A 25,619-nucleotide genomic window follows, 5' to 3' on the forward strand; every position below is an offset into this window, starting at 1 on the left:
CTCTTCAATAAGTGGTGCTGGGAAAACTGGACAGCCACATGTAATAGAATGAAATTAGAACACTCCCTAACACCCTACACAAAAAGAAACTCAGAATGGATTAGAGACCTAAATGTAAGATTGGACACTACAAAACTCTCAGAGGAAAACATAGGAAGAACACTCTTTGACATAAATATGGCAAGATCTTTTTTGATCCACCTCCTAATGTAATGGTAATAAAAACAAAAATAAACAAATCAACCTAATTAATCTTCAAAGCTTTTGCACAGCAAAGGAAACCATAAACAAGACGAAAAGACAACCCTCACAATGGGAGAAAATATTTGCAAATGAATCATTGGACAAAGGATTAATCTCCAAAATATATAAATAGCTCATGCAGCTCAATATTAAAAAAACAAACAACCCAATCCAAAAATGGGCAGAAGACCTAAATAGATATTTCTCCAAAGAAGACATACAGATGGCCAAGAAGCACATGAAAAGCTGCTCAACAGTATGGAAGTTCCTTAAGAAACTAGTAATAGAATTACCATATGACCCAGGAATCCCACTACTGGACATATACCCAGAGAAAACCATAGCTCAAAAAGACACATGCACCCCAATGTTCATTGCAGCACTATTTACAATAGCCAGGTAATGGAAGCAACCTAAATGCCCATCTACAGACGGATGGATAAAGAAAATGTGGTACATATATATAATGGAATATTACTCAGCCATAAAAAGGAACGAAATTGGGTCATTTGTTGAGACGTGGATGGATCCAGAGACTGTCATACAGAGTGAAGTTAAGTCAGAAAGAGAAAAACACATATCGTATATTAACGCATATATGTGGAACCTAGAAAAATGGTAGAGATGAACCGGTTTGCAGGGCAGAAATTGAGACACAGATGTAGAGAACAAACCTATGTACACCAAGTGGGGAAAGTGGTGTAGGGGTAGAGTTGGGGGCGTCATGAATTGGGTGATTTGGATTGACATGTATACACTGATGTGTATAAAATTGATGACTAATAAGAACCTGCTGTATAAAAATAAATAAAATAAAATTCAAAAATAAAAAATAAATAAATAAATAAATAAAATAAAATAAAGCATGGACTATAAGAAGCTCTTGTAATGTTAATGATTAAAAAAACAACCCACTTGTATTTTGTCAATCCTTACATTTATAACATTATAAGCTCTCAGGAAAATACAGAATAAGCTATATGGCTGTACTTAAGAGTAACAAAAAGAACTAGAAACTGAAGGAAAGTTGACCCCTATACTGTGTGAGCTCTACTTTTGCATAAGTTTTCCTCTGAGAGCATCTCCCATTTGCAGAGGCATAGGCTAACTAGAACTAAACCTTGAAATCAAGGGTAATAAAATCTCAAAACAGGAGAGAGCCAAAGAGTGGTCAGGAGCCCATATTTGTGTGTAAACTACACAAATGATCTCTAAACTGCACGTGTGGAAGAAATTTCATGTAGCCCAGAAGAAAGCAACACCTGAAAAGCTTAAAAACCTGACATAGATTTTAGCTGTTACCCACACAGAGGAGACAGAGTTTGTAGTTGAACCTCACCAAGCCAGGAGTTATTGGCAATCATGTCAATCTTTCTATTGAAATCCCAGAAAAACTTAGTAAAGACTATGTGTCAAGATTCAGCATCCACCCTAAGACAGATGTGAAATATAAAATGTAAAAGTAACCATGACATGATCAAGGAAATCAGCCAGTAATCTAATTCTCTGCCAGGAAAAACAATCCATATCCTTTAGCCTATATAGTAAAACCTAGGATCTCTACAACATATCACCAATCAAAGAGTAGTTATGAATAAGAAGTTACCACACATAAAAATGAAGAGTAAAATAATGTAACACAAAGTCCAGAGAATGTCCTTGGATAATAGAGAGTTTGGAAATAACAGTTAAGAACTTTAAATCAGTATTACATAACATGTTCAATGACTTAAAGAAAAGTATGGTAACAATGAGAGAATAGATAGAAATCTCAGTACTGAAAATGTAAATGAAAGTAATTCTACAACTTAAAACTACAATATCGGAAATTAACAATTCATTAAATTATCTTATCACCAGGTTGGAGGTGCAGAATAAAGCGTCAGTGAACATAAGGACAAAACATATAAATTATATATTCTAAAAAATTGAGAGAAAAATAATAGAAATAAAAGAAGCAGATCCTCAGTGACCTGTGGGACAATAGTGAGCAATCTAACAAATGTGTAATTGGAGTCCCAGTAGGAGAAGCAAAAGAGAATTGGGGCATAAAATATATTTGAAGAAACAATGAAAAATATTCCTAGATTTGTTGATGTCCATTAACTGGCATCCAAAATGGTCAGCAGCTCCCAAGGAGGAATGATAAAAAGAAAAACACATCTAATTACCTCATACTCAAAGTAATCGAAAGCAGATATAAATACAATGATTTGAAAGTAGCCATAGAAAATTTGTTCAGGGGAACAATGACATGAAAAGCAGCTGATGTCTCATCAAGAAAACAATGCATAACAAAGTTAATTCAACATCTTTAAAATGCTGGAAAAAACCTCTCAAACTAGAATTTTATATCTAGTAAAAATATATTTTAATCAAAAGCAAAATAAAACATGTTAAATTGAATAAAAGAAAACTGGGAAAAATTATCACTAGCAGACCTGTGCTAAAAGAAGTATTAAAGAAAGTTCTTTGGTTGAAGGAAAATGATACTAGATGGAAACTCAGATATGTAAGAAAGAATGAATATAGATTGTATATGTGCTAAAATATAAAATACTATTAAAATGTTTTTACAAAGACAACCGACTATTTAATGCTATATATATAGCATTATATATAAGACCCTTGAAAAATTGTATTTTCATTTAACCTCTTCCATTTTTTTTGCTCTTGTTGTCATATCCAATACAACTGCATATATTATAAACCTCACACTACAATTATATGGAGGAGGATAAATGAAGTTATAATGATTTGGGGTTTTAGATTATTACATGAGTTGACTGTTATAAACTGAGTTCTTATTGAAATTCCTAGAGCAACCACAATAAAAGAATACAAAGACATATAGTTAAAAGGCCAGTAGATAAATTAAAATGTAATACTAAAACTTATTGGAGTGTCTCAAAAGAAGGCAGGAAAAGAGAAACAGAGGACAACTAGAAAACAAATAGGGAGCTCATCGCCTTAAATGTAAATATATCAATAATTAAGTAAAATGTGACTTGGTTAAATCCTCCAATTATAAAGTAAAAATTGTCAGACTATAATAAACAATCAAGACTCAACTACATGCTCTATACAAGGGGTTAAGATTTTTCCTGAAAGGTCCAGATAGTAAATATCTTAGTCTTGCAGGCCACATGGATTTGTTTCAACTCTTTTGGCTTTGCAGCATAAAACAACACAGGTAGCATGTAAAGAAATGGGCACGGCTGTGCTGCCATAAAACTTTATTTACAAAATTAAGCAGCAGCCTGGGAGTCATAGTTTTATCAGTCTCTCTGTACATGAGATGCACTTTAAATATAAAGAGATAACTGAAAATAAAAGGATAGAAAAAGATACACATGTACACCGTAAGCATATGAAAACAGTATGGCTATATTAATATCTGGCAATATAAAATTCAACACAAGGACTATTACAACCATAATGAGAGACATTTAATAATTATAACAGGTTCAATACATAAGCAGGTCACAATTGTTAGTGTAAGTTCCTAATGAAAGCCTAAAGCAAAAAGTGACAGAACTAAAGGGAGAAATAGCCAGATAAACAATCTTAGAGAATTTAACAGATCTTTCTCAGTAGCTGATAGGGTAAATGGACTAAAATTCAGTCAGCATGGTCATAATGAAGTAACTAGTACTGGGCTAGCTCTAGTACTGGAAGTGTATGCTTGTAACCTTCTTATCAATGCATTATATGTGAAGTGATTTCATATAATTTGAAAAAAATCTATAAGAATAAGAGGATTTAAACAAACTATTATCTACTTTAACATAATATACTATAGAACACTCTACCCATCAGCCACCATATAAGTTTTTTCAAGTGTTGAGTAGCATCCACCTGGAAATACTGCATGACTGCATGCTAGGCCAAAAAAAAAAAAAAAAACTCAATGCATTCAAAAGACTAAAAGCATACAGACTAGGCTGTCTGAACAAAACGGAACTAGATGAGAAATATTTGGAAGTTAATAGAGTTCTAGTTACATGGCTCCAAAGTAGAAACCACAAGAGGAATATAAAAATATTTTGAACTGAATAAATATGAAAGTACAACATACTGAAATTTGTGGAATGCAGCTAACCCATTGCTGAGAGGGAGATTAAAAGTTTAAAAGCTTAAGTTATAAAAGAAGAGATGCTAACATCAGTGATCTAAATTTTTAATTTACTTCATGAAATTAGAGAAAGAAGAGCAAGTCAAACTCTAACTAGAAGAAAGAAAATAGTAATGACAAGAGCAAAAAAAAATTTAAATTGAAAATAAGCAATAGAAACAAAAACAAAGCAAAAAGTTATTTGAAATCATCAAGAAAATTGAAAGCTCCCTAAAAAGACTGAACACGATGTATGAGAAAGGAACGAAACATAAATTAAGAAAATTACAGAACAATATTCCTCATGAATGTAGACAAAAAATCCTTAATGAAACATTGGCAAATAGTATCCATCAATATATTTATAAATTATGATACATCATAATAGAGTGGGATTTTTTCCAGGAATGCAAGATTGGCTTAACTTTCAATCATCAATCAATGTAACTTACCATTGTATCAGAATAAAAAATATGAGAAAATATGATTACTTTTAGAAATAATGTAGATATAGATAGAATATAATATAGATGTAGATATAGAAATGGCATTTGAGAAAATTCATCAATGATTTGTGATAGAAACTCTTAGTAATCTAAGAATATTAAAAAATTTCTTCAACCTGTTAAAGGATATTGTGTAGGAAGGAATTTGGCCTTGCCCAAAGAGAGGTCTGGCCTTCATGCTCAGTTCCTGGGAGGTAATCTCTAAATAGTTAGAATTTTCTGAGTGATAGGAGTGGCTTTCTTATTTGTGGTGGGCTACTTGGATTACACCTGATAGTTTATGCTGAGGAGATGTCTCAGGGCAGGGCCATCAACACCCAATCATCTTGGGGTGGAGACTGGCCACACCTGAAAGAACATTCATACAGTTTAGGGTGGGGGCTTTGGGCCATTTGATATCAGCCTGACATCTGGGGAAGGGAGAGGCTGGAGATTGAGTTCAACCACATGGATAATTAATCAATCAATCATGCCCATGTAATGAAGTCTCAACAAAAACTGTGGATACCAAAGTTCAGGTGAGCTTCTCAGATCAGCAATACTCCATGCTTTTGCCACTCATTGAGGCCAGTAGAGTAACAGGTCCCTGAGGACAAAGGAAACTTCACATTTAGAATCCTCCCAGACTCTGCCCTGCACTTCTCTTCTCTTAGCCATTTTTAATGTATCCTTTACTTGTAATGAATATAACCATGAGTTCTGTGAGAATTTTAGCAAATTATCAAACCTGAGGGTGGTTTTGCAAAACCCCAAACTTGAGTTGATAGCAGAAATGAGGGTAGTCTTATGTGAACTCTTCTCTCTAACTATGTATTTGGACCCTAACTCCTTGCAGCTGGAGTCAGAAGTCTTGGACAGACATGGCAGTCTGGAGGACACTACCCTTAACTAACTATGAGTAGGCAAATATGAAAAAGGTACAGCTAATATCATACATAATGGCAAATATTGAACAATTCAATCTCTAAGATTGAGAATATGTAAAGATGTCTGCTCTCCACAATTCTATTCAACATTGTATTGAAAGTCTCTATGAGGGCAAAAAAATAAATAAATAAAAAGCATATGAAATGGAAGCAAAGAAGTAACATTATTTCTATTTGCAGATAAAATGATTGTTTACATAGAAATCTTAAGGAATTCACAGAACAACTAACAGAACAAGTGAATTTAGGAAGATGGTTGTATGCATTTCAACAGCAAAAATTAAGTATGCATTTCAACAGCAAAAATTAATTATATTTCTACATACTAATATAAAAATGGAAAATAAAACTCACAGAATAATTGCATTTATAATAGCTGCAAAGTACATAAAACGTAAGAATGAACTTTATAAGACATATCAAATGTCTACATTAAAATTTATAAAATATTGCTAAGAAAAAATGGAAAATATTTAAGTAAATGGAGATATATAGGATGGTCATGGTTTGGAAGTTTTTAAGATGTTAAATATACCCAAATTTATCTAGAAATTCAAAGCAACCATAGTCCCACAAAGCTTTAAAAATTGGGGGGGGTAGAAAGTAACAAGTTGCTCAAGTTTATATGGAAACACAAAGATATAAAATTACTAACACAAGCAGAACATCAAAGTTGAAGGACTATTATGATGATGAGGAGGAAGATGAGGATAACAAATGTGCCAAGGGAAGTCTTTTTAACCAATGGTGCTAGAATGACTTGATATGTATATGCCATATATATATGTATGTATATATATATATATATATAGCATAAAACAAGCAAATAAACTAACTTTATCTTGCACCACACACAAAATAGCAGATATATACTCAAATGTAAACTATAAAATTTCTAGAAAAAGACATAGAAAAATATCTTTGCCACTTTGGAATAAGCAAAGATTTTGTAGAGTGGACACGAAAAGCAGTAAATATAATAGGAAAAATTGGTAAGTTGTTATTCATCAAAATTAAAAACTTCTGCTCATCAAAAGACAGCATTAAGAAAAGAAATAATCAAACCACAGACTTCGACAACATATTTACAATATATAACAAAGGTTTTTGATATAGAATATGTAAAGAACCCTTACAGAGCAATTACATAAGACAAATAACAATAAAATCATAGGCAAAAGATTTGAATAGTTGCTGTACAAAAGAAGCTAACCAGTAAGTACATGGAGCTTAAAATCATTAGGTCTCAGGGAAATGCAAGTTAAAACCAAAATTAGATATCATTTCACACCTCCTAGAGAATAGCTAAAATTAAACAGAAAAACACCACCAAATTTATGCAAAGATGTAAAAGAACTGAAACTTTGTATATTGCTGGTGGGGCTGCAAATAAGACAACTACTTTGAGAACGCTGTTTGGCAATTTCTCATGAACAAGTATCTACCCTACAACCTAGCAGTTCCATTTCTAGGTATTTGCCCAAGAGAATGAAAACATATGCCCATGAAAAATGCTTGTATAGAAAGTTGGTTTTAGCCATATTATTCATGACAGCCTATATTGGCTGGAAACTATCCAAGTGTCCATAGATAAGAGAATGGATTAAAATAATGTGATATATTCTAACAATGGACCACTACTCAGCAATTCTAAACAATTAAATCATTAATACATGTATTGATATCTCGGAAACACTGTGTTAAAGGAAAGAAGCCAGATACGAGTACATTCTGTATAGTTCCATTTATATGAGGTTCCAGATTAAGAAAACATAATCTCTGGTGATAACAATCAGCATAGTGGTTGCTTAAGGGAAAAAGGATGGCAGGGCTGGACAGGAAGGAATTCCAAGGGAACTTTCTGAGTTGATGGGATGCTCTATATCATGATTGGAGTAATGGTTACAAAGGTGTATAAATTTATCAAAACAGATTTAATTGCATATTTAATGTAAGCGAGTTTTACCTTAATATAAACACATTATACGGCGAAAAGCTAAAGCATGATCCTTATGGCCAGGGAATGAAAGAACCAGGCAAAAAGTACACTGAGAATCTGGATACCTTTTCCATTTCCAATACTATTTACTTTCTAGGTGGATTTAGTATTTGTCTAGGGATGAAAAGTAGTTTATGTGATTTTAACAAATTCTATCAAATAAAAGAAGGAGGTATTCAGAGGAAGGGAGTGACTAGAATTCCCTCGAAGGAAGTTGTGGTATTCAGGGCAAATCATAATATCTCTCAGCATATCTGTCAGGTAAAATCAGGCTAAGAATCACTGCTCTCAGTTTGGCATTAAAAAAAGGGTTTGTTAAGAGCAACATGAAACATATTTGTAGAATAAGAGCTGAGTAACTTCAAACTGATATTTTTCTTATTTTAAAGCTACAAAACAAAAGTAAAAACAATCTCCCTTCTTTTCTTAATCTCACTCTCCAAAATTATAACTGCTAACACTCTTATAATGCCTTAATGTGCCAGGCACTGTTCTAAGTGCTGCATAGGTATTAAGTTATTTTAGCCTTAGGATATCTCTGTTTTACATTGAGACTAATAAACTTGCTGTGGTCATAGAGCAAGCAAGTAGCAAAACCAGGATTCAAGCTCCAGCAGTCTGGCTTCCCAGCCTTGTGCCAAGTTATACAAATAAGCTAAGTGTTAACCACTGTGAAATGTACTAAATAGAAATAAAAATAGTGTTGCTGCTAGGGGAAGGGGTATTCACTGAGTCTATGTATATAAGATTTACTTGGAATTTTTAATGAATTTCTCCATATTTGTTACTGAGAGTCCACTCTCTCTTGCAGGGAAAAGCCTCTAAAAATTATTCTGATTACTTTTGGGCTCAGTTTTGAGATTGATGTGGTAAAAATAATATAATTTTATGGAAGAGTCCTTTTTAATTTGGGGAAATTTCAGAGATTTGAAAGCAGGTTAGATTTCCATCTACTACTGGAAGAGAACAAAAATTTATTTAAACCATTCCCTTTAGCAATATTTTCAGTCAACATTTTTTTTTTTCAGTCAACTGATTTGAGGGATGAGGTTAAGGCATTTATAAAGAACGAGCACTTGGGTTAAAATAAAAATTGTTACAGTTATTTGTCTTAAATGTTCTCAGTCAGCTTTTTTTATAACTTTAAAATGAGATAAAATTTAAATAATAGAATCACAATAAATTAATATTGGAAGACTCTCTAATTAGTGAGGCAGAGAGAAGACTCTTGACCTTGGGGTCAGTGAGTCTGGGTTCTCATCCTCATGTGTCAAGTCTTAGCTGCAAGTCCCTGGACAAGTCCCTCCTCTTAAGATGCTTGCTCTTCTGTAAATAGGGGACAATAGGATCTACTCACAGGGCTGGTGTGAGGATAAATGTATAGTGTATGTGAAAGCCCCCAGCAGGTGACAGGGACTCACAAAACTGATGGTGAGTAATGGACAGCTGCCCAGGCCACATAGCTACTGAGTGGCCAAAGGGAGTTCAGTCCTTGCTCTCAACTCCCCTTCTGTGTTATTTCTGTAAGTGCAGGGCTATTAAGGGTTCAAGTTGCTTTTAAATAACTTTTTAGAAGATTCTTAAACTTTTTTGTGAGATTTTCCCCAGTACCATAAACTTGTTTTTAGATCTCCTTGAAAGGAAGTAGGGAACTAATCTAGTAGTGTCTTCTAAGTGTGCCTTTATTTTAATGCTTCAGAGTTGCTAAGAGACTGGATGGAGGTGTTACTAATGCTACAGTAGAAATCATATTGCAATATATAAATGTATCAAATCAACATGTGGTACACCTTAGATTTATACATTGTTATACGTCAATTATATCTCAACTAACAAATAGGTTAGAGGGTGATGAAGGGGATAGGAAAAGTGAAGGAGGATAGGAGTGGCAGACATAACCAGTACATCACAATCTTGGAATGTGGTGTCATTTGAAAAGATACATAAAGTGTTATAACAGAAATGTATATTTGGAAAATAAAAACAATACCCATGTAAAATAATTCACACATGAAAGAGTTCATAAGACTTCAGGTTTCCCAAGTGTAGGCATATGTATAACAAATTTGAAAACTCAGAGGCAACATGAGGAATTATTATCACTTCCTCGTTTAGAGGGGCATTTTCTTTGATTTCTAATTTATAGCATGCCTGGGACACAGCACAGAAGGGCACCAGGACTATGGGTATTTAAGACTGGGACCCTGGTGGTGTGGAATTGCCACTTTCAGCAAACTGGCCGTTGATACCTGTGCAGGTAATTAGGGTCATACCCATGAGAATAGTTATTTTTCTTTCTTCCCTGGTCAAAGCTCTCAGCAAAGTAAGTTTCCTCCTGGGCCAAGCTTAATAAAGAGCTAGAGGAGGAGAGGAGGGCTCTAACCACTGCATCTTAGAAAGACAGTTGTCAGCAATTTCTGGGTTTGAAGAAGGAAACAAAGAAGAATAAATAGTTGGACTTATTACAAGTTTCAATTTGACATCCTTAGCATTTCTAAGACTCTCCAAAGAAACTCTCCATTAAAATAGATTTCCTAATGTCTTCAGTGAAAAATAGAAAATGGCTTTCACTTGGGCAATAGTAAATATGGGAACCACCATTATGTAAAATATCAGTAGATCAAAAAAGTGTAACAGTACTGAATATGCATGAAAGCAGGATGCCACTGGCATGTATTCAGCATCATCGTTCAAAGTGTTTCCTTTAGGTGGGTAATGTGCTAACACAGCCTGGGAAGAGGCAGATGCTTGAGGAACAGGATTTCCCTTCACCTTTGAAACAATAATTAAACCAAACACATGAAATTAAAAAAAATAAAGTGAAATGCATACACACAGACAGTTAGAAGAGATAAAAATTGAAAACATTATGTTTTGATGCTATCTCTTTCCTCTGGAAATGTTTCAGTTCACATGTAGTAGGAGAGGGCAGGGCCATGAATGGTTCTGCCCTTTGAGTGGCCAATGACCTTGTGATTGACTAAAGGGGGACTCCAGCATTTCCACATTATCTTATTTCCCCTCTAGTCTCCCCTGTTATTTATGCTTTGATAGAATAATGGGGCATTTTCTTTTCTTCCTTCTTTTGGCTGCCTGCCAGGCTATGGGTAGGGAAGGAAAAAGAAACGAAAACTTGGATTAGCTTGATGTCTGATACAAGGTGAGAGGCCACATCAGCCCTGCACTTGAGAGCACACCCTTCCACCCCTAGCACTATATTAACTGCCAGCAGGCAATCAAAGTCAGAGACGAAGTTTTAATTCCAAAGAAGTCCTGGTGAGGCAGCAAAATATATTTGAAAGTTTCTATGGGATATGGAATAAGATATTGCATGTGTTATCTTAGGCAGATTATACTCACTGAGCCCTAGATACTATGAAATACGGTTACCTTATTAAATTTACCTCATTAAAATTTGAGGATTTGAGTAAAAGTACAAAAAGAGAAGAAGATGTTTACATAGTAAATAATGAGGAAAGTCACTCAAAATGTGCTATAAATGGTCCTTCAGCACTATATTTTCAGCTTATTCAGTAGGGAGTCTGAATAAGTTCCCTCATGGGAACATATATTTGATTTTAGACAGAGTATTGGTTGGAAATAGAATTCAGTTAAAATCAACTTTCTTGCAAGATCCTGTTGCATATTTTAAGAGATACTAATAAGAAGGGTTTTAGAAATCCTTAATTTAACAGTATTTCTTGAAGTTTGGGGGTTATAGGCAGTCTTCTTTAGTCTTTTGCCAATTTAGGACTGTCTTATTTTTTCCTAAGACAGTAGTAGAATAGTAAAGCATTATAAAAGGCAAAATTGACAAAGGATATTTGTGATTTTTAGACTTCCATATTGCCTACATATTGTACAAAAACTTCATGAAAATAGTCATGAGTTCCACAGTTGCAAAAGATAAATCTCTTGGTAAACTTCCAGTATTCACACAATGTGTATTTTGAGATTACAAATGTCTGGTTAATGCTTACTTCCAGTTTACTGATAAGAAATATGGTGGTCAAGGGTCTCTTAAATGCAACCAAGCTGGAAATTATGGTTTTAATACAGTTCTGAAAAAGTTTGTGGCTACATCATGCTACCTTACATTTTCCCTTTATCTTTGACTCTTTTAATTTTTCATTAGTTCTTGTAATATAAGATATGCAGGAGAGAATTTCAAACTCAAATAGTAACATTCAACTTCCTGCAGATATAAAAACAATGTTCAGAGAACAGGATGGAGAGAAAGGGAGTAAATAATTTAAAAAGTCATTGAATTATCTCTAGGTCTTTAATGTTTCCTATCTGTTAAACAACTAGATACGAACTGGGTTTAGTCAATTAATACCTTTTGCCTGGAACTGTCAGTTAATACCCTACATACACAGGAAATGATTGGAGTCATCCATTCTCACTATCAAAATATCTCAAATTAAAAAAAAATTCCAGTGAGAAGTTGTATGAATCAAAACAGCAGATGAATCATGAGCCCTTATTCTGCAATGAATATACCATATCACAGTGTCAAGCACAACTGCTAAGCATATCCTTTCCATATTTAAAATATAAAAATATGTATCTCATATTAATGGAATGGGGAGTGCATGTTATTTGAGTAGCCACTAGGTATGTTAACAAATGTATTCTTAAATTCTACTTGGGCATAAAAGATTGTTTCCCTCATTTCTCTCTCCACTGACTTTTTAAATTGCCAGTGCAAAGAACTAATATAATTGTGGCTCTAAGTTGTTTGCAATAATGGGTGACTCACTAAGATTGTTGATGGTATTATTTTGCAGGATGGTAAACACAAGGGTATATTTCTTTAGGTATCTGCGGAAAAAGTATGGACCATATCTTTATTAAAAATCTCTCATATCCATGTAAAATGGTGATGAATTAAGCTAAGACAGAAATGAAACTCTCATATTGATTTGTAAAGGTGAAGTAATCTAGAAGAAAAAAAAGAGAGTATAGTAGACCCAAAAATATACTTAGCAATTCTTAACCTGAAAGCTCTTATTATGAATCTGCACTTACTCTGGACACAGGTGTTAACAATAACTCATATAGCAAAAATGCTTGCTTATCTCAGAGGGCAGTAGAAAGAATAACTAGTTAGGAATGTGAAGCACTTAGCAAATCTTAAAAGTTCTGCAAATTCTTAATAAAAACACTTTGATGCTTGGGGTAAGAATTGCAATTTATTATTTTGATTACCAATAATACTGACACTAGAAAAGTTGGTGCACTTTTCAATTAAATAACAGTTATTTAGACAAATGTTCATGTCAGATGGTAAAATAAGCACTTAATTTAATGAAGTACTTTAAAGGAAATGCATGAAGTCTTAACCCTTAACCTAAAGACACTATGAAGCTAAATGTCCAGCATTTTTTTACCCATGATTTTAATTTTGGGTTACTGTATGGTAAGTACAAATGACATAACTAAAAAAACAAAAAACCACACACACACACACAATTTTTTTCTATTCATAGAAGGACAAACGGTATGATGAGACATTGGCAATCAGAAGAGGATGATCAAGGATGCTGGGGGAGCTCCAAGAATTTAACATTCATTTGAACATAATGTAGAGGACTGCTGTTTATTTTTCAGCTCAATTCCAGGATACAGAGAAATTTTATTTTCATTCTTTGAAGAAATAAAATTACTTTGGAGTGCATCAGAAACCCTAAATAAATAAAACCAAAATACCCTAGAGGCCAAGCTGTTGGATTTGTGAGCACCTCACTGTGGATTATAAAGGTAGGATAAGATTTTGATAGTCAGTAAACACACACACAGAAGGAGAACTTCTATAAGATAGATACCACCTCTGGGCAACTGTTTGCACTTCCTTTCTTTTACATAGAACAGGCAATCTTCTAAATTTTCCATGGAAATCATGGGCACAAAGCAACATGAAGTGTTTGTAGGTAAAATTTTCACTGAGAAAAAACCCCCATTTGTTATCAAGTGATAGTGCAGACTGTTCAAGATTGAGGACTGAAGTGCCAAGATTAGAACTGACTGTGCCCTAGTGTGAGTAGACATGTATATCAACTACAACACACAACAGCAATGTGTTTCTGCCTTATGTGACTGAAAAAGAGAAAAAGCAAGGCATAACGAGAGAAAATAAGAACTAGTAATTAAGCACAAAGATTCTAAAACATCACTGCCTTAAATCAAATATAATTCTGTCCCTTACAACTGTGTAATCTCAAGCAAGTCATTTAACCATTCTTTGCCTTAGTTTTTTCCAATGTAAAATATGTATAATAAGAGTACCTACTTCCGAGATGGATTGTGAGAACGAATTAGAACTCAGTACATGCTCACATTATGTGACTTTAAAAATTCTGAGCCACTGCCTCCCTTTGATGGCAGCTCCATTCAAATATTACTTCACTGACATTTGTATCTTTACAGGGTGAGATCATGGATCTGATTAAGTCTGTTTTTTCTTTTGATTTTCTTTTAAGTTAACTTACCTGAGTTGTTGAAAGGGGTTATATCAAGACATCAAGAAAATATAAAATAAAGTCTAAAGTTGCCACTAGCTATACATATCCCCTTGCAAAATTCAATTTCCTCATTTATTAGATACAGGAGTTTGAAACCCATGTTTGAAACCAGGGGTACACCACATAATCACCAATGGAACTTTTAAAAAATGCAATGCTAGAATTGCATCTCTGACCAGTGGCATCTGAACCTAGGGTCAGAGCTGGGGCAATGAGGAGTACTAGGTATGTGTGTATGTTAAGAATCTTCATTGGTCAACTGGATTTTCATTATAAACCACTGTTAGATGATTTGTGAGGTTGATACCATATGTATTATTTCATGACTCTAATAATTTGTAAACATCATCTAAATCATTTTTAAAGTAATCTTGGTACTTTGTCTAATCATTGTTTTAAAACTCAAGACAACATAATGATGACATTTTCCCTGAATTAGATTCTTCTATGGAACAAAGTGACCTAACTAGAATAGAGAAGTAGTGACAACAAGATGGCTCTACCTCACCAACACTTGCACTGCTGGCCAGACCTGTCACTGCAAAGACACCCGGCTGTCCCTGCAGGATGTACTAACCGCTTTTGCTTAATCTCCAGCAACCTCAGCCAAATTGTTTAGAATGGCTGACTTTTAGGCACTACGTGCCTTTTAAAAATCTACCTAAGCATTGAAAAAAAATCAAATAATTGAATTCAGACTACTGACTGAGAAAAATAAGGGGTCACAGGTGAAATCACTCCAAGCCATGTCCCCAGTCTTGGTAATATAGTCACAGTGAGCTGAAGACAAAACATGATCAGCCTGATTTGGGGGATATGTCTTTCCTATTATAGAAATTACATGCCCGGCTGAAATGAGCATAATGAACACACTGTATTTTCTCCCAGTGAAAGTCAATGAACAATGAAGATCTTTTTTCTACAACTTACTTTGATTTCTTCATGTACAGCCAATAGACGACACCAGCAACTAGGGCAGCGAGGAGGAGACCAACAACGATTCCCACAATTAGTTTTGCCTGGTCATTCACCTTTTCTTTGTTTTCATCTACAACAAAAAAGAAAAGCCCATGCAATTACAGACAATGCCAAGCATTTGTGAAAATAAGTCAATCTAGTTATAATTTCTTATTAAAAATGACTGAGGCTCACTACTAAGAGTAACATGCAAACTTGTGCTTTTAAAGGATTAAAATTTTAGCATTCTTACTCTCTTGTCTCATTTGCTATTTTAATTCAAGTCAAAATTGTGACAGCTAAGAAAATTACTTATACAATGACACTTCATAAATCTTGAGTGGACAGTCAAGGAAGAAGAGTCGGCAGCATAGTACCTACCACTTATCTCGTCTGCCTCATCGTGTTCTGGAATACTTACTGAAATGAAAAATGTTAATATGAAATTAAAAACAAAATTTGTTGATATATGAAAGTTACCTTTACCATTATAGTATGATGTAAAAATACTCAAAGATAAAATATCTATTCTACAGCTAAGGGTAGAAAAAAATTTACATTTAATAGAGTGTGAACTTCCCTACAAAGAAATTCATCTTGTTTTAAAGAAAGGAGAGTAGTTAAAACTGCAAAGGTATTAATCTACCATAGATAACTTCACAACTGACAAGCTATAGTATTGATCTGAAATCCATATTAATTTCCCCACTATCTACCACCTTTTAATAGGACTTCTTTTTTAAGAGAAACAAGTTGCAGTGTATGAAATCTTCAATGTAGTGTTTCTCAACGTTTTTCCAATTTTCTGGCCTCAATGGAGGAGAATTCATTTTCATCCTCTAGCGTCAGGGATTTGCCACTAGAGACATTCTCAAAGTGGTAGGGGTGGAGGTTAAAACTGGGGACGTCTCAGAGGTGACGGGGCAATATACGTGGTGCTTGTAAAAGCCCTCCAAATGACTCTGATAGTGCCGTGCTCCTGGCCCATGTTAAGGATTGTCACTGTGGTGGATTATCATCTAATATTAGACTAAATAAATACTCTTCTATGCACATGGGCTTCCAGTGATGTTTGTTAAAATGCACATTCCTAGACCCCTCCTCATACATACTATATTGGAATTTCTCAAGGTGCTCACTGAATTTGAAAATGACGGTATTAGATGTTGATCAAACCACTGCAAGGTCTAGAAAACCACTATTCGATGGGTTAGAATAAAAAGAGAGACTTGTGTTCAGGAAGAAAGGATAAGTTCTCTTTTTAGGTAGGACAAGTCAATACTCACTGAATTGAATTCAGAGAAGTCAGTGCTCCTATTTTAGAGTTAAGTTCGTTTGGTTCTTTTCTCCTGTCAATCCAAAAGGCTTTTAAATTCCAGTCATATTCTGTTAAGGACCATTATCTTTAGATAATTATTTTCTCCTAGCTCCAGCTAATTCCTAGCCAGTATATCTCTATCCTGCTAATGTCACATACAGGATTCCAACTGACTGAAGAATGAAGGTTTGGAGGGTCAGTTAGCATCTTGTCCAGAACTGAGCCTCATTCTAAGCCAGCCCTGATTTAAGAACGGACATGGCAAAAAAAAGAATTACAGAATTGAAGATGAGAGATCATTTCAAATTAAATAAAGAAGCTGCTACTGGTATGTTCCCATTACCTTGATTTCAGCATTGACAGATTTTTTTTTCACTTTCTCTGAGATAATCTCATTTGTTTGTTTTTGTAACCTATGATTCAAATATGATATTCAAAAGCATCAATTTTTGAAACTAGATTTCAGGCATTCTGATATCAGTTTTACTACCAACTTGCTGAATGACTTTAAGCATGTGGCATACCTGTACAAAATAAGAATAGGATACATACTACAAAGAATTGAAATGCAAAATAACAGATTAAGGGGAATTAAAAATTTACCAAAATTAAAATTGTTACAGAAATGTTTTCAGATAATCTTTGAATTATCTGTACTCTGAACACAAAACATGGATTAAGTAAGAGCAACTTAGTCCTTATCCTCTGTTGATCTTGGAAATATTCCTGTATAAGATAAAGTCTCTGACCCATAAAACATGAAATGATTTAACTGTCAGGACAAGGATTGTACAAAAATGGACACCAGGAAAAAAAAAAAAGAAGAACCTTATGATGATGATACCAAATGCAAAATAAATAAATAAAACTTACCATAATGCAGCACAGGAAGATGGAATTGAAGATTTTAAACTAATGAAGAATAACTTCAAATTTTCTTACATTTTTAATGCCAGAAATGAAATACTCACTAGCAGAGACATTCAAGGAGTTTACTGTTCTCTCCAGCTGGTTTTCTGCTGTGCAAGTTAATGTAACATTCTCTTCAGGGGAAATGATAATTTTACTATAATACCTGCCATTGATATAAGGAGATTCCTCTGTCTGGAAAAAGTAAAGGAAAATGGATTTAGAAATTAAAATGAATTAAAAACATGGGAAAGAGTAATATTGAATGAAATGGGATAGGTGTGGTGTTCTGTCGTGTTATCTGGCGTTCAAGGGTACATGTAAGGTCATAGATGAGACCAGTTCAGGTTTATAACCACAGCATGGAGGAAAAAGAGTAGCGAATCCATACCTGGATTTCTGTTTATGCTTCTATTATTAATTCTAATAATTAAATCAATTAAACTCTTCTTTTTCAATGGATGCTCAGGTTAGTCAATATTTTGACATGATAGTACCTGTCTCAAAATAATTAGTTAGAGATTAACTCATCACCAATTTTCTCCTAATAAACAAGAATTTAATCTATTTGTAAACTATGTCATTGTTCTTCACTATAGGGGTGAATCCGTTTATCTTAAGCCATGATATCTAAGTGCATATGTATGTATGATTTTCTCATGGGAAAAAAAAAAGACTATTTTTTCCTCAATTTTCTTGAGTTAAATATAGAGGATAGGTTATTTTTTTTCAGTGACTGGTAAGTTCATTTGGTTTTTGTGAGGTATTAATGAGGATCATCACTGCCATTTAATTCCGTCAAACATAAGAGAAAATTCACTTTAATCTCTTCCCCAGGACATGACTCCTAAGTCCAACTCCACTAAAGCAAGCATGTACTTGTATTCTTTTCTGAGACATATTATACACACCACATCCTGTATTGTTCTCTATGTGCTTTCTCCGCAACTACATCTTAAAGGACAGGAGAGAGCCTCATGATTAGAGACATCATGGAGCCCCTGGGGTAGGGGTGGGGCACAAGTAACAGTAGTTGTAAAATAATAGATTCACCATGTGATTGAGGAGGGAACAAATAAAAAATTATGGATGGATCAGCAGAAACCTAGGACAAGAAAAATAACGTATCACCTAGTGGCCCAGAATCAGTCCTTCTCCTTGACAATGAAGAATGGCATTATTATTTTTATCCTCATAGTAAGTTCACCTGCTTTTTCTCCACTTCCCACTAGTATTTTTTTTTTTTTTTTTTTTTTGGGCCCAGCCGCTCCGCGGCATGTGGGATCTCCCCGGACCGGGGCACGAACCCGCGTCCCCTGCATCGGCAGGCGGACTCTCAACCACTGCGCCACCAGGGAAGCCCCCCACTAGTATTTTTCACATAACTTTCTCACTGAGTCTTTGTTTTTATTATGTTTATCTCTACAATACATTTGCTTATTTCTAGGATGGCCTTTTAAATCGTTGTATCTTTTTATTCATCAAATATTCACCAGATGCTTATTTTTCTATTTTCTTTGTTTGCATTACCCAGTACCAAAAGTTATTTTTGCTGTAATTATGACTAAATTGAACTAGAGAGCAAAAAGAATAGAAGAGAACAGTCATTTTTTATGCCAAAAAATAGATGTCTACATTGTCAGCAATTCAGGTCTTTTTTCTGAAATCAAGAGCCTTTTTGTCCTCCTCAGGCATGTTCTCTTGCTTGTGTGCCCGCGTCACAGTTAACCAAATCAGGAGGCATTTGCTTGTGTCCACTCCTTTGTGGACCTTCCATACTTGAGTTATGCAAATTTATATCCATCACCCATAGGTGAAAGAGCCAAAATTCACCTTGCTCTGCAAAACTACATTGCATAAGCTGGACCAGCAGCCCAACTTCCCCAGACAGAGAAAGAATGGGCATTTTAACTTTATATTGAAACTCTGGTTTATGCACGCCTTCTCAGATTTCAACTGGGTCTGAAGCTGGGAAGAAGGCAGCACAGAAGATTCAAACAATCAAATGGCACATCTGGGTATTCCTGAAGAGTCTTTAGGTGGCTGCACTGAGAAGACGGACATGAAGACTGTCTTAGAGAAAATGGAATTAACAAGTATGTCAGTAACTCAAGCTGACTGGCAATTTAATGGAATCACAGCTCTGAACTGTTAGTGATAGACCATATTCTCATCTTTTTGTGTGTATGTGTGTGTGTCAAAGAAAATTAGTGGTAGTGTTCATAAGTTCTTAGCCCTTTACTACTACAAACTAAAATGGTGTGACAAAGGTACAAATATTACTGTTTATTTTATGAATACTTTATGAATATTTTTGTTCAGCAGGAACCAACCTAGACACTATATATTTAGCTAGCCTTACTCTGGACCTGGCACACACAAATCAGACCATATGTTCACAGTATACTATGTTCTTCACCACAACCCAGGGCCCAGTTTCAAGAAGAAATAACCCTTAATGTGCATAAGTAAGCAAAGTATAAGTGAGGCCACTTATACTCAGATGTGGAAGTTCATGATGCAGGAAAGCATATACCTTAGTGCTTTAATCACCCAAGTTTCAGGAATTAATGATCATGGAACAACACTTAATTTATTTCCTTTTAAAAACAGATATTGACCACAACAAAATGATTCTTCCATTCTCCATGGCCCTATGATTTTAAATTTCTCTTTGAGTTATGGTCTTCCTTTGGGAAAATTAAGAAATTAGCAAAAGCTTCTTCTGAAAATATACTGCAAATTTCACATTGATAACAAGCTAGCCTACAGTTTAGGTACCTAAATAAAACCCCACATTGGACCAAGTTCAGCACAGAACAAGAAGACAAATACTTGCTTGGTTTATGACGCTTCCGCTGCCAGTAATTGTCCACTGTATAGCTGGCTTTGGAAAACCTTCCACATGGCAGATTATTGTTTTAGACAGTCCACTGGGATCAGTTTTCTTTGTCATTTTGATTTGAGGTTTTCCTAAAATGTCATTACACTTAAAATAAGATGTTGAACTGAGATCATAAAAGAAAGAGATATTAAATTCTCAAAGAAAAATTTAAATTGGTGCTCACGTATTTTATTACCTTCTACAATCAGAGTCAATGACTCTCTTTTCTTTAGTCCTTCAACCTCTTGCAGAGCAGTCTCACAAACATAGTTTCCAGCATCTTGATAATGGAGACTAGAAAATGATGGGCTAGATCGAAGCCTGATGTTATCCTGATTAAATAAAAAGTTAGTTGTGTCACATGGCACAATTGTAACTCTCCATGTATTTATTACATAATAATGAAGCCCAAAATTATACTTCTGGGTCTAATGAAAATGAAATCTTCTTTTTTTAACTTCAAATTCTTTCAAAAATAGGTTTCCTTCTTCCTCTGTACTTTTAGAGTTAGACATATCAGAGTTTTACTTCAGACTCTTCCATTTACTGAATTTATAATTTGGAACAAGTTCATAAACTTCTGAGACTTGGTTTCCTTATTTGTAAAACGGGATAGTAATCTTACCATATTGAATTGTTATGAGGACTTAATTATATGCATAATATAATGTGTTTACATTAAGGAGAATTCTCAGTTGATAGTAGCTACTCCTTATAGTAAATGTAGATGAATTTGAATTGACAGATATTGGAGACTTGTGCTACATAATCAATGATGGATATAAATACCTGAAAGTCATTTTATAGGAGACACTTTTCAAGACAGGGGATCCATTACACAGCCATGGCAATTATGACAAAAATGATTTTTAAAGAAACCTTTAATAACAGATTACTATCCTAATTCCTATGAACAAAGGAAATGCAACATTTAATTTTGAAAATCATTTTATATACAGAAAATAATGCTATTTACCAGAAATTGAAATGCTCCTAAGAAGACAACTAAACACAATCTTAAGATTATGTGGTATTTGTTCACTACGAATTTTTTTCCATTTCCATCAACTAAGCAATGGCCAGGCAATATTGATCAGCACTACTGACATGAGGTATTTAATCAACAGCAGTGACCGCAGCTGATGTGGAAACTGGTTTAGCCAAGTTTCTCCAGTCCTGTAGTAAAACACACTGTGAGTGTTCATATGCCTAGAACTTATCTAGCCCTTTGACCATTAACTACTACAAATACCTCATGTTAAATATTCATTTTAACTATCTGAGTAAATAAGAAGTTGTGATGAGGTTGTGTTTAAAAGAAAGTGAAATAAGAAACTGAGCTTTAAGAGTAAGATAACAAGTAACAGAGGATCTGGCATGAAAAGAGTTAAAAAAGCAATAGAAAATAATTAACATTTTCATCAAGAAGAAACTCTAGCAATAAATTTCCCACAATTTTTTTACAAAGATAATTCTTGCTAACCCCTATTTTAAGTGGTTTGTATGTGTTTTGTCAACACATCACTGGTTAAGTGCTTCTGTTATACGCCATGTTCTAGTAATAAATGGACTGGGTGTTCAGATACACTAGCCAAGGATTCGAGTGGAGGGAACATAGTTACAACCTTGCCCTTTGGTGATAACCTTGTCTCAAATCACCAAATACCAATTCTACTTTCTCACTCTAAAAAGATAATAGCAATGTTTGGGTCCCCAGGTAATGGCCTACATTTCAGACAATTACAAGAATATAAGTACTCAGGAAATACAGACAAAGCTCCTAGTATGTTCCAGGTGTTCTACTATGGCCCAGGGGTGAAAAGAGATCTCTGCCTTCAAGGAGCTACTAATTCATGGAACCCACATTCAGACACTTAAGGTCAGTTTCAGCAGAAAGGCAGAAGGTTATGTGACTAGAGTGCAATATTTATGCTGGGTAAGGCCTGAGCTCAAGTCTCCACTCTGTCACCTGTGGCTCTCTGATTTCTCCTGCCTCAACTTCTTCTGAATAATGTGGGGAAATAATCATTTTCTACATATTTCACATGGTTGTTATAATCACGCTGTTTATAATGTTGTGGATTAGAACACATTGAAAGTTGTTAATCCCTAAAGTATATAACTGTATATGTGTGTGTATCCATGTGCATGAGTGTATGTGTATAATTACTCAGTAGATATACATAATTAAATTAATGCCCCAAACTAAGTTTCAGAGCATCAATTATAGATGCCATAGTGATGCTGAGTACCTCTAAAAGTTTATTGTGGTATGATTTATATTATATAGAGAGAAACAGAGTATGAGCGTGGGTGTTTAAACATATTGTATAAATATATAAGAGAAGCCTAAAAAGGAATCAGTTCAAACAGTGGAATATTACCAAGGAATATTACTTACTTTCATCCATACCACAGTTGCGTTCCTACTAGCAGATATTGTGCATGACACAGGCAGAGCATCGCCAATCTGCTTGGTCACTTCCCCACTTGGGATTAAGGACAAATCCAAATCTGTGAAGCAGAAAATATGCTTGAAATGCAACTCCAGAAACTAAGATAGTCAAAATATTTTTTGAGAAAAAAATAGATGAAAGAAAAAAAAATCCTTCTAACTGCACTTGAAATTCAGAAGTGATTTATGTGACTGAAATAACTGAACTGTAGCATAATCAGTCTAGCTTTTCAAGCCAGCTTTGAGATCAGTTTGGACAAGTGAATGATCAATCTAATTGATTATGCATTTATTTGCAGTTAACATGATTGATATTTTGACTGCATGTAAGTGTTCACCTGGGGTCTATCACCTTAAGAAAAAAATCTTAAATCACTTCCAGAAGAAAATAAAGAAAGATGATGACTAGGTAAATATTATAAAAAGAGTTGATAAGGCACACCATGGGAAAATCAAGTATATTTAGACAGCAGGTGATAAACTAAAAAACCATTAGGTGTCTATGTGTTTCTTCAGAGAGAATTGACTATAATGGTTAGATATTTTTCAAAAATGCTATCCCGTTTCTCATGCAGTTGAAATTTTAAATAAGATTTATTATTAGGTACACTGTCAGCAGATACCATTTTTTAAAAACAGAGTATAAATACATCTAAGGAAGTAAAATCTTTCAGATGGAAAGTAATTTCTATAAAAATCTTACTGTCATAGTATGATCTGTATGAGGAAAATCCAGTTCAATAGAACTGGATTTATTGTACAACTACTATGTTCCAAGCACTGACAGAAGATACTGAGATGAATAATGACCTTACAATTTACAATTTGAGATAGAGGTAATATGCACTCAACTATGTGATGACACTACATGGCAGCATGAAATCAGCACCTAGTGGCAAACGTGCGATAGATTAGGAGCTCAAGAAATATTTGCTGAAAAACTAGAGTAAGGGCTACAGACAGAGGTACAAGCGAAGACTTATGGGAGTGTGGAGAACAGAACCAACTTGGCTTTCAAAGCAGTAATAAAGGCTTTGCATGGAGGCAGTATCTGTTTGTGGCCCCTGATGGTTGAGAAGGGCTTTGAAAAGCGGAGATGTTGGGAAAACTTCTGCCACATAAGCAAAGGCAAAGAGGTGAGAGAGCTTGGCAGATTTCACAGTGGTGAGTAAACTGGTATGAGTGGTTCTAACACATGGAAGGTAAACCTATACAAGTAATTAAGGTCAGACTAAGGACTGTGCTTGCCATACTAAGAGTTGGGACTTTATCCTATGGCAGTGGGATTTGCTATTGCATCCTGTGCTTCTCCTTGGTTTTACATGTTATAATTGTAATTTATTGACGGTTTACAGCATTATTTTTAATACTTGTTTTGCCTGCTAGGCTGTAAGCATCTTTGGGATAGGGACCATGACTTGAGTTGTCACTGTGTATCCACAGTGTCTGCCACATTGTAGGCCCTCAAAAACTATTGTTGAATGAATGAAGGGAAGAAGCATGTTTCTCATTAATATTAAAATAGGTCGGGCTTCTCTGGTGGCGCAGTGGTTGAGAGTCCGCCTGCCGATGCCGGGGACACGGGTTCGTGCCCCATGCCGCGGAGCGGCTGGGCCCGTGAGCCATGGCCGCTGAGCCTGCGCGTCCGGAGCCCGTGCTCCGCAACGGGAGAGGCCACAGCAGTGAGAGGCCCGCGTACCGCAAAAAAAAAAAAAAAAAAGAAAGGCATTATCACATAGAAAAGTGGAGTTTCCTCAGAATATTTGGTTGAATTATATTTAGATGAAAATTCAATTCAGGGCAAGTTAAAGCTTTTCTTAGCTGGACAGTTAACTTGCCGGTGAGAAGATAAAAGAAGTGATTTTAAAGGATGATGATGGACTTTGAAAGCTTGGATGAAGAATCTATATGTGTGTGAATTGGCAAAGGACTAGTAGATGCTTCATCAGCAACTACAGACCTGTGGGCTAAAAGCCTGATGAGAGGTCTGTTCTGCTAATATGTGCAAGTACTGGTTGGTGCTTCTCTATCTACTCCCTTTAGTCATCTATGGAAAGGAAACAAATCTTTTTTGAAAGCAAACAATTTAGAATAAATGGGCAAAAATAAGATTTTTATGTTTTCATTTCATGTAATTTAGAGTAAAATCTTGATTTACTTGCAGTGCTATTTTAGCTTTTTCTTTTTAATAGATTTTATTGGAGTATAATTGCTTTACAATGGTGTGTTAGTTTCTGCTGTACAACAAAGTGAATCAGCTATACATATACACATATCCCCATATCCCCTCCCTCTTGTGCCTCCCTCCCACCCCTCTAGGTCATAGCAAAGCACCGAGCTGATCCCCCTGTGCTATGCTGCTGCTTCCCACTAGCTAACTATTTTACATTTGGTAGTGTATATATGTTGATGCTACTCTCACTTCGCCCCAGCTTCGCATGTCCTACCCCCCCCACCCACATTCCTTGTCCTCAAGTCCATTTTCTATGTCTATGTCTTTATTCCTGCCCTGCCACTAGGTTCATCAGTACTTTTTTTTTTTTTTTAGCTTCCATATATATATGTTAGCATACGGTATTTTAGCTTTTAAGAGCAACACAGGTCTTAAAGCCCAGTGTTAAAGCCTATCTTCCAAAACCAAAATGTATTTAAATCCAGTTAAATGCACTGAAATTCAATTAAACTGTTACATGCTTTTGTTTAATTTTTTTTTTTTTTTTGCGGTACGCGGGCCTCTCACTGTTGTGGCCTCTCCTGTTGCGGAGCACAGGCTCCGGACGCGCA

General features: G+C 34.9%; 1 protein-coding gene across 3 annotated transcripts in view; it reads right to left on the reverse strand.

Moving 5' to 3' along the window:
- The window catches only part of ALCAM (activated leukocyte cell adhesion molecule), a 204,102-nt gene that overhangs the window by 10,194 nt on the left and 168,289 nt on the right, over positions 1 to 25,619 (reverse strand). The window contains exons 9-14 of one of the 3 annotated variants that reach the window (XM_028493772.2): positions 22,782 to 22,894; positions 20,577 to 20,712; positions 20,336 to 20,469; positions 17,559 to 17,691; positions 15,651 to 15,689; positions 15,243 to 15,360 (exon numbers count right to left, since the gene is read on the reverse strand). In XM_028493772.2, the coding sequence (XP_028349573.1) occupies positions 15,243 to 15,360; positions 15,651 to 15,689; positions 17,559 to 17,691; positions 20,336 to 20,469; positions 20,577 to 20,712; positions 22,782 to 22,894 (673 nt within the window). Of the gene's footprint in view, positions 1 to 15,238; positions 15,361 to 15,650; positions 15,690 to 17,558; positions 17,692 to 20,335; positions 20,470 to 20,576; positions 20,713 to 22,781; positions 22,895 to 25,619 lie in introns of those variants that run through there. The other 2 variants (XM_055085751.1, XM_007105100.4) reach the window with 2 other exon arrangements.

This window comes from Physeter macrocephalus, chromosome 1, assembly GCF_002837175.3.
Source record: "Physeter macrocephalus isolate SW-GA chromosome 1, ASM283717v5, whole genome shotgun sequence".
NCBI classification, from domain to species: Eukaryota; Metazoa; Chordata; class Mammalia; order Artiodactyla; family Physeteridae; genus Physeter; species Physeter macrocephalus.